At 36.5% G+C, this 10175-nt stretch overlaps 1 protein-coding gene across 10 annotated transcripts in view; it reads right to left on the reverse strand.

Annotated features, from left to right (window-relative positions):
- Positions 1–10175, reverse strand: part of LOC108363510 (ras guanine nucleotide exchange factor L) — a 121150-nt gene that overhangs the window by 66409 nt on the left and 44566 nt on the right. Inside the window, exon 4 of one of the 10 annotated variants that reach the window (XM_017616897.1) lies at positions 1484–2238. The exons of the other annotated variants lie outside the window; for them this stretch is intronic. Within the exon in view, the coding sequence (XP_017472386.1) occupies positions 1934–2238 (305 nt within the window). The 3' untranslated portion in view covers positions 1484–1933. Of the gene's footprint in view, positions 1–1483; positions 2239–10175 lie in introns of those variants that run through there. 10 annotated transcript variants of the gene reach the window in all.

A 10175-nucleotide genomic window follows, 5' to 3' on the forward strand; every position in this document is an offset into this window, starting at 1 on the left:
TTCCGAAAACAAGGATATTAATTTCAGTGATTTTTGGACACATAAGGAAGCAAAAAAGTAAATTATTAATAAACAGCCTAAATATTGATGTGTATTGTTCACTTCAATTGCCGCACAAGAATACAATAAATATTGCCGCAATTTTGAAATTTTCATTGCCCCATGATTGCCAATCGAGCTATCACACGATTGCCGCACACGGGCCGTATTTGATTGGGCACAGTAATCACAATATCGGCCTCTATTGCCGCATGAGTCAATGTATTGTGAAATCACACGATTGGGGCATAAAATGAGGCAATAATTGGTGTATTGCGGCAATCGTGGGATCCCAGATTAAGGATTAAAAAGTTGAGCTAGTCAAATGACGACGAGTGTATGTGGCGTACGTTTGAGAGAGGGGGCCTTTTACTCCAGAATGCGTGTGCAGTGGCTCTCATTGGTATACGTGTATTAGAGAGATTCGTTGCCCCTTCATGTTTGCCCATGATTTTCCCCTGATTAAGCCCGCGAAATGGGCTCGTTTGCCCATGTGCCCATGTCTGCTCTAGAGGGTCGTTTACAACANTTTACTCCAGAATGCGTGTGCAGTGGCTCTCATTGGTATACGTGTATTAGAGAGATTCGTTGCCCCTTCATGTTTGCCCATGATTTTCCCCTGATTAAGCCCGCGAAATGGGCTCGCTTGCCCATGTGCCCATGTCTGCTCTAGAGGGTCGTTTACAACCGCAATCCAGAGCAGGGGAGAGAGAACACCACCTTGTGGAGTGCTCCTATTGCTCTGCGCTGACGGAATGCGCTCTCCCACTCCGACGCGACAGTTCTGTCACGAAGTAAGTTGTGGCACACATTGGTAAAGTGGTCAGAGAAAGCCTTCGCGCATAAAGATTATGTAGTAGCGGCTTTCGTCGATATCGAGGGGGCCTTCAACAATGCCACTCCAGAGGCAATCGACGAAGGACCCTACTGCATAATCCTTATGCCTGAAGGCTTTGTCTGACCACGTAATCAATGTGTGCAGGGCGATATTCACCTACCTTTTCTTGCAATAAGCATATTAAGGTCTTGAAAGACAGTCACAAGGAATCGCGTTTCTTATGTACAGGTCTAGCGTTTTTAGCAAAAACGAAGAGAGACTGATAGCCCTAAGATCCCGAGGAAAACGTGAGAACTTTTTTCGGTCTTCGGAACGAACGCAAAACTGACTACCCTCCAAGCCTCCTGCAGTTCGCATAAATAGGATCCAACCAATTACACGACACTTTCAGAGCCCTTTGCAGCTGCGCAGGTACGATGCCATTGGTTCCCGGCGACTTTAATGGTTTAAACGAATTTATCGCCCAGATCATGTGACGATCGTCCAGAAGATCGGAGAACTACTGGACCTGAAGTACAAAATATTGCAAAGAAATACATTTGACTGTACTTCGAAGTACGAAGTACAATAGCGAAAAAAGAAGTACTGCACTTCCGAAGGAATTACGGTTGGTCACATTAGTAATCAGCCAAATCTGGCAGTGTGTGGCTTATATAAGTAAATGTTGCATGTTGTTTGGCGCACCTTCTATTCTTTAAGAGATTTTTGGCTATCAAAATTAGCGACGGCGAATGTCGGAATCCGGCTTCTGGCCACTATGCACCTATATACTATGTAGACAAATCTGCATAAATATTGATCTAATTCTTTACAGTGTTTGTAAAATTACTTCTTATATAATTAAATCTTTTCAATAACTAAAAAGCGGCACAAATTAATAAAACGACATGTAAGCAATGCTCTTAACTACCTTTTTAAAAATATACTTAATCAAATAAAAATAACGTAACATACGTATTTTCTACGATATTGTACAGATTAAACACTGCTGTTTTGATTCACTAAATTATTATCTTATACGATTAGAAAATATTTAGGTAAATGTCAATTTAAAAATTATTTGTGTAAACCTCTTGGCATGGACATGGGTAGGTGTAAAGATTGCTGTTGTAGCTGTGCTAAATGGTCTGCTGGTGGCATAGAAGGTGCTTGTAACATTAGCTTTGGATGTGGTTGTGTTTGTAGTGTTTTTGGAAGTTGTGAATGTAACGGTTGTGATTGTAGCGGATGGTGTTGAAGCGGTTGTGGTTGTAAGGGTTGTGGTTGTAACGGTTGTGGCTGGGTTTGTGGCTGTGACTGTGATTGTGGCTGAACTGATTGCGTATGAGGCGCTGATGGATTGCTTTTGCTTGGAGTATTGCCTAAAAATTGAAGAAATAAAATAAAAAAATTATAGATAATTGATTTTTTTAAAGCTTGTAAGTACATAACTAACAACAATAATAATAATATTTTTTTTTGGGCTTACGCTGTTGCTAAGTGTTTGCCCGAGCTCTAATCTTTTGTGTGCGCTCCAATGTTATAACACAAATGGACGAGAGTCAACCGCTGCAGCGCGCTGTTAGAAAACACTTTTCTAATTCAGATATTTTTGTGCTACTTTATTTATTGAATCCGCTTAAGACTAAAGCCTAGCAATAAGTAATTAAATCCAATTTCAAAAAATCCATATATAAAAAATACAAAATTGTATGCGTAATCGAATTCGTAATTAAGCTCTCAATTCCCACATAAGGCCTACGTTTTTCATCGTTGATACCAAAAAGTAAGCACATCGGTATTGGTACAGAATTAAATGAAATGCACATTTGAGTTTCTGTGATGAACAGGATGAAAAAAACCCAACGAGAAAAACACTTCGTCGCCTTAGAGTGTAAACCTGCTAACGACCAAAAAACATATTTTACTGTAGAGGCAAAAAACTAAATATATCTTTAACTCTTAGTCTAAAGGGCAAATCCTACATATAGTTTGTTAATCGCGTGACGTTCTATGGCCCTAATCCAGAACGAATGAAAAAATACGTTTTTGTGGTTTTATTGGCGAATTTCTAATTTAGCAGGTTTTAGTTTTTGTATTTTCAAAATTGAAGTGGATTTAGCAGGTTTTTTGTATGAATAAAATTGTTTCTATTTTATTTTTTGTGATTACGAGCTCAATTTAAATGTTAATTAAAATAGGATTCCATAGATAAAAACAATCAAATATATAAAATAATACAACAAATTTATTCTTCCGTTTATTGCAACAAAAATAGGCAGTTTATAAAACATATATTAGTAACTATACGTGAAGTATTTCTCTCTCAAATTAATAGTACAAAGTAAGATAATTTAAGTAGGAACTCAATAATGCCAGAAAGTATAATACATGTTATTCAATCATGAGGTAAATTGTCATAGTAGGCGCGGTAATCTTCAGGAAGTAATCGTTTGAAATACTGGAGATCTCATACTTTCTGCGAGCAATCGTACGCCTACTCTCGTATAAATTCGGAAGGTGAGAAAACGGCAAGGAAACAGCTACTGAGGATTTTCTTTGCGGTATTACTTCCCATTCGTTGGAGAATTTTAGTTTGAAATGTATGTCGCCACTTGGTGTATACCGTAGGGTACGTATATCAGTTACTTTAGCAGCACCTTTGCCGCGACCGGGACGAATTCTATTAAAGAATTGAACTGTGTTAAAGCTTTTAAAGAACGTGTTACTAAGATAAGTTACGTCATATGGTTTTGGATTTTTTCTAGCTGATCTACATACTTTAATGTATTCTGCAGGAACATGGATATCTATTTTCTTAAGTGCTCGTTCGATAGTGGAATGGATACAATCAGCTTCCATTTAGGTATGGCCTACTTCAAGAAACTTTTGCTCAATAATGATATTGTTACTTATAGCTGTGGATAACAAAGCATTAGCCATAATACAGTTTCTGTTTTGATATGTGCATTCGTCGCTATAAAAAATTACTGTAATTGGCTCCCCGGAACTATTATTTGGTACTACATTTTTTTTCTATCAAATCTACCTACACGCTGGAAAGCTCTTCTGCATTTAATCTTCCTTCTGTTTCGTTCAACAAGTAACAATAATTTCCTTGAGATATAAAAAATTAAAGCTTATTTGCTGGCTATTACCTTGACTTAAACGCATAAAGTAATACTCTAAGTTATAATAATAATCGAGCGACAGATGCACAATATGTTGGATTTAGCAGTTGAATTTGAACTGATTGTTCATAGCAGCTTTACTCATCAAACAATTTTTGACAATTATATTTTTATATTGACGTATTTTTTTTGCTTGCCAACTGCGGAATCACCTACTCCTTCGAACTGCATCAAAAGGTCAATTTTGCCAAAAAACGGATTTAGCAGGTCTACACTCTAAGCCGACGACTTCCTCTTCCGTTTAAACTTGTTGTGAATGACCTAGACGTTTGTGTGAAATAAGATGGTCGGAAAAATATAAGGCTATCAGGAAATTTTCAGAAAATTTTGCTGAAGTTGTAGAAGATTTAGAAAGGCTGTCAACGGAGAGAAACTTCTCCACAAGAAAGTCTGCGTATCAATTTTGTGCTGCTATAACAAGGCCGATGTTCATAATTCCTTTAATGGCAATTGCTGAAACTCAATTTTGCTGGAACCTACAGCAAACATTTTGTAAATGAAGACAATAGACCTCATCGCCGTTGGGCAGCATATTGAAAATATTTTGGAAGTGGTTAAGATTGATCGCAGGAATGCAGAAGCAGTCACTACAGAGTTGGTTAACAAATCTGGTATTAAGTTTCGTCCTACCCATGAACGTAAGACACAAGATCACGCGAGAAGGAAAGAACGAAAAAAGTGGTTTTCTAGCTGCCGAAATATCGACACCATCTTTGTTGTAAGAAATAAACAACGAAGAGAACGGAGAAAACCGCGAAATTGTTGAACGCATGAAAAATCATTTTTATTATGCAAATTCTTCTATAAATCATGCCGTTGTGTTAAATTATTCTTTATCTTATGTGTACACACGTTGTCACAAGCGAAAATGAAGAAAATTGCAGTAAAAAGCCACCACCAAATTGTAAACAACGAAGAAATGTAAACAAACGGCTAATGTCAAAATCGTTCAACTTTTTTCCTAAATGCGATTCTAACGGGCTACTCTCCTACCCGCGTGATCTTGTCTTTTTGGTTCATGCGTCCTACCCATGAACCAAAAATACAAGATCACGCCCTCTTCTTAGTAGCCCGTCATAATCGCATTTAGGAAAAAAGTTGGGCGACATTAGCCGTTTGTTTACATTTGTTCGTTGTTTACAATTTGGTGGTGGCTTTTTACTGCAATTTTCTTAATTTTCACTTGTAACAACGTGTGCACACAAAAGGTACAGAATAATTTAACACAACGACATGATTTATAGAAGAATTTGCATAATAAAAATGATTATTCATGCGTTCATCAATTACGCGGTTTTTTTGTTCTCTTCGTTGTTTACTTCTTCCAACAAAGATGGCGTCGAGATTTCAACAGCTAGAAAATAACTTTTTTCTTTCTTTCGGGAAGGCGTGATCTTGTGTCTTTCGTTCATGCGTCCTACCGACTGTTATTGTTGTTTTTTATCAAGTGTTGTTTTCGGGTATGCAATCCAAACATACACAGACAACATTCGGTTCGCATACAAAAACAATAACAACGTCGGAAAACTATTCAACAAAGTAAAAGATAGCATTCCAGCCAAAAAAGAGAGGAACGTTGTATATCAAATTGATTGCATCGATTGTCAAAGAAAGAGAAGCTACAAAGACACTATCTCTCAGCAATTGTATAAACGATTAAACCAACACAATAACGATGTGGTGAACCAACGAATCGAAAAAAGTGCACTCGCTTACCATGCTATCACGTACAAACATAAATTTGACTTTGACGGAACAAAAATATTAGCGAGAGAAAGAAACTGGGAAAAAAGAATGCTGCTAGAAGAAATACATATAAAAGCGGACAAACACTGAGTATACAAAAGAAGCGTTGAGGCGAAAAACATCAGCGACGTCTATGGGTGCCTATTTAAATGATAAGCTTATGTTTAGTTACTCACCATGGAAAATGACGAAACGTCAAAACTTGTTTTTATTTACCTATATTCACACTCATTCTTGCTTCTTATGTGTGAATAAGTACATTTGTATCTACAGCTTTCAGTTTCTCAATGTTTATATTTATATGTTTAAATTAATCAAAACTAAAACTGGACACAGAAAAATGCAGCAATTTTGAGTAAGGAATACGAATTAATGTTAAATGTTGTACTTAGGGTTGCCAGATTTTGAAACGGAGTAAGCTGTACATTCACGATCCAGAAAATAAAAGTCGCGCCATTCGCGGACCGCTAACNCGAATTAATGTTAAATGTTGTACTTAGGGTTGCCAGATTTTGAAACGGAGAAAGCTGTACATTCACGATCCAGAAAATAAAAGTCGCGCCATTCGCGGACCGCTAACCCTCTTTTCGTCGATTTGACAGAATCCACCCAATCGCTGACGTCATAATATACTTTTGTTTACATTCACTGTTGCCAATTTCATGCTTTTCGCAACAAATTTATTGAGTATTCAAAACGCGAAAATTTTTGAGTTTTGTGCTTGGTGCGTTCTTGGTGCTTTTGTTTTTAGTTTGAAGACTTCAAATTAGAAAATCTTAAAAAAATGGAAGCAAATTTAAAGCAATCGTAAGTGTGCTAAGCACTTTTACAAAAATTTAAACAAAATCATGGCCCAGTGACAATCATAAGCGACAACGAAATATGTGCAGCATCTTCAATCATGCCAGAAGAAATCGACCGTTGTGCAAGAAGCATTGATTTTTATTAATTTGAATCGGCATCCTTACAATAAAATTATGTATTCATATAGAGTCCATAAAATACACCAATAAAAATTTGGTGCTTTTTCAAATTCATAACTTGGCAATACTGCCTTTTGTTCGAAGCTTCTTCTTTTTCTTGTCGAGTTCGTCTTGCTCTCTCGTTCTGGTATATTTTGACGTCACGGCCAGTTGCTCTCAGCTCGATTGGCGCAATCTTGTATTCTATCATTCTTGGAGTACATTTATATTTTCGATAGAAAAAAGCAGTACATGGCATAAGAAAGGAGTACATTTTTTATTAATTTTAGGTGCAATTTATTGTTACAAATTACCATTAATTAGGTACAAACAAACAAAGATATCTTAGAAATCTCTTTCAAAGCAACAATAAATATGAAAAATTAATAACTATATGGGTTGGTTTTCCAATAGGGGTTGTTGTTAAAGAGATGGTGATCGAAGGGGGAGTGGACCTTTTCCGACCTTTTTTGGGGAGGGCATGAACCGCCATTGACAAAAATGTTACTCCCGACCACCTAGGGATCCTATGGTTCCCTAGGGATACCTTAGAAAAATGACCAAAAGTCACAATTTTCACTTGCGTTTTTGAAAAAGGTTGAATATTCACTTGCACGGGACATTTTATATACCCTTGATAACAAAAGAGGTGCCTGCCCCTCTTTCCCGGCAACACAGAAAGGAGAATTCTACTTAGTAAGGGTTATAATCCCTAAGCGCGGCCGAAGGCCGCCAACGCAGAAATGAGTTAAGTGCAAAAATACTTTGGATACCGAAGCCGGAATAATATCCACAAGAAATGTTATAGACTTTTGACGAAGAGAGGGGTTCCTCCCGTGTACAAGATAACTCGAGCAAAAATTGATATATCTCAACGAAATTCGGTATGTAGGTTTCCGTTAATCCAAGGTAGGTTCGTAAGGTAGGTTGGTATTGAAAATGGGCGAAATCGGACTGTAACCACGCCCACTTCCCATACAACGGTAATTTAGAGAAATACAAAATCTTCGATAAATCAGGAAATATTAAAGCTAATTTATTCAAAATTGATGCTTGCAACAACTCTTTACCAAAAAATACCCTTATGGTAAAATTTAGGAAAATGGGCGTGGCACCGCCCACTTATGATCACATATATGTATCTCGGTAACCGTTTTACTAATTTATACCAAACTCGGTACAGTTATTGTGCTTGCCACATAAAAGCAAAACGTGGAAAATTATTGAAATCGGACTAAAATTACGACCGCTTTTCATATAACGGTAAATTTCAGAAATGCTGGAAACTGCAATATTTCGAAATTTAAGGACGCTAATTTACTCAAAATTGATACACCCCGGCTTACCATCTAGCGGTAGCTTTCGGAAAGTGAAAAAACATATATTTAAGCACAAAATGTGGATACTAATTATGTCAGTTTCAAAATAAATAAATATGTATCTACATTAGAGTGGCCCAAAAGATTTTTTTCGGAGATACAATTTGGGGCACCTTCCAAAATGTTTTCTATTGCCGAAAGAGGTGAAACTCTGCGTTTCTAAGTATAAATTTAGAAGATGCTCCTGATGCTCATATTTTACTCTAGATGTATTGTTTGCATATATTAATCAAAGAATTGGTTAAGCATCCTAAGTACATTTTAAATTTATGGCGATTTCGTTTCTACAAAAAATGTTGCCTTCTCATCGCCCTCTTCTTAGTGTTTGTATGAGCAGGTCAAAGAGAAGGTTGCATTTTTCGGTAGAAAAGAAATCGGCATTAAATTATCTAAAAAAAATGCGTGTGTAACACCGTACCCATGATAGAAGTGAAACTTCTTAAAAAAGGTGTGAGTACCAGGTACCTACTCACGAAATAGATGTGTAAACATATGTTTACGGTTCGGCAAACCATTAGGCGATTGAGTTACATACATAGGTTTGGTTAGAAATCAAACAACAATTTCATTTCATCTTATTAATTTTCTGATGTACATATAATTTATTTATTCATTTTCCGGTAAAACCACCTTATATGAATTCGCGCTTCAAGCATCCATAGGAGCGGGTTGTAATGGAAGTAATTCTATGTTTAACAAATAAATGAAAATGTTTGAAATGCAATCAATTGATCCTTACGAATTTGCAATTACCAAGGCACTAAGTAACGTACGCACTTTTGTTTGCAAAATGCATTTATTTAAGTTGAAAGAAGACAAATTCCTTTGTTCGGTATTTACTCTTACTCGCTTTCTATCTTCCAAGGTGAATTCATATATTCTTATCACGAATTCATATATGTATTCATGTGGTAGCAAGAGTATAAAAACATAAAATTACCTTATAAATTAAAAGCATAAGTATCACATGTATCCGTAGTCCAATTCACGAAATCATTTCATCGATCTGAGTAAAAACTAATTGCATAAACTCTATTTCGCGTTAATTGTAATCATAAAATGGCGTTCATTCATTCAGTTTCTACTCAAACGCATGAAATTATTTCATAAATTGGCCTACGCATAATGGTAGTAAATGACAGAATGAATTACAACAAACACATCCTTTTGACATAATGCAAGCCGAAAACGTTGGTTCAAATCAATTCGCAATCAAGTTGGACGTTTTGCCCACAAACATTGCAATTTTGCGAGCAGTCTCATTGTAAAATCTAATTTTTACAATTTCATAGTTTCAGCTTACATTTATAAATTCAACGAAAGCTCGTACCTGTTTCGGCTGAGTTATCCATTTTCGGTTATTTAGTGTACAAAATAAATGCAAATTAAATGAGTTTGTACAACATGGCCATTAATGTAGCGATAAGTTGTACAACTTGCCAGAAAATCCAAAGTTTTTGATCTTTCATAAAACCAAGACATAAATTCATTCAACAGGCCCACAAACGGTGCAATCTAGAGCAAAATAACACCGAGTTGAACCAACGGTCGCTACGTTTATGGCTTTCTTTAAGAAACATCGGGCGAAAATTTCAACTGCTCCTGTAACACTACCTTATATAAGTTGGCCTTGCTATCATCCTCACATATGTTCATCAGAGTATACCAACGAAGGACGAGTTAATACAAGGAGAAAGCGAGAGCACAAAACTACTCTAGAAAATTACACGCATAATGACAAACACAATCAGTACAGTTCGCATTTATATCAACGAGCAGCTTATTGGATTTGTTTTCGTTTGTACTACATACACAAGAATGATAGAATACAAGATTGCGCCAATCGAGCTGAGGGCAACTGGTCGTGACTTCAAAATATACCATAATGAGAGAGCAAGACGAACTCGACAAGAAAAAGAGGAAGCATCGACCAAAGGCAGTGTTGCCAAGTATTGAATTTGGAAAAGCACCAAATTTTTATTGGTGTATTTTAGGGACTTTATATGAATACATAATTTTATTGTAAGGATGCCGCTTCAAA

The sequence above is a fragment of the Rhagoletis zephyria genome, unplaced genomic scaffold (genome assembly GCF_001687245.7).
Source record: "Rhagoletis zephyria isolate East Lansing unplaced genomic scaffold, Rhagoletis_zephyria_1.1 Rzeph_scaffold_01292, whole genome shotgun sequence".
Classification (NCBI taxonomy): Eukaryota; Metazoa; Arthropoda; class Insecta; order Diptera; family Tephritidae; genus Rhagoletis; species Rhagoletis zephyria.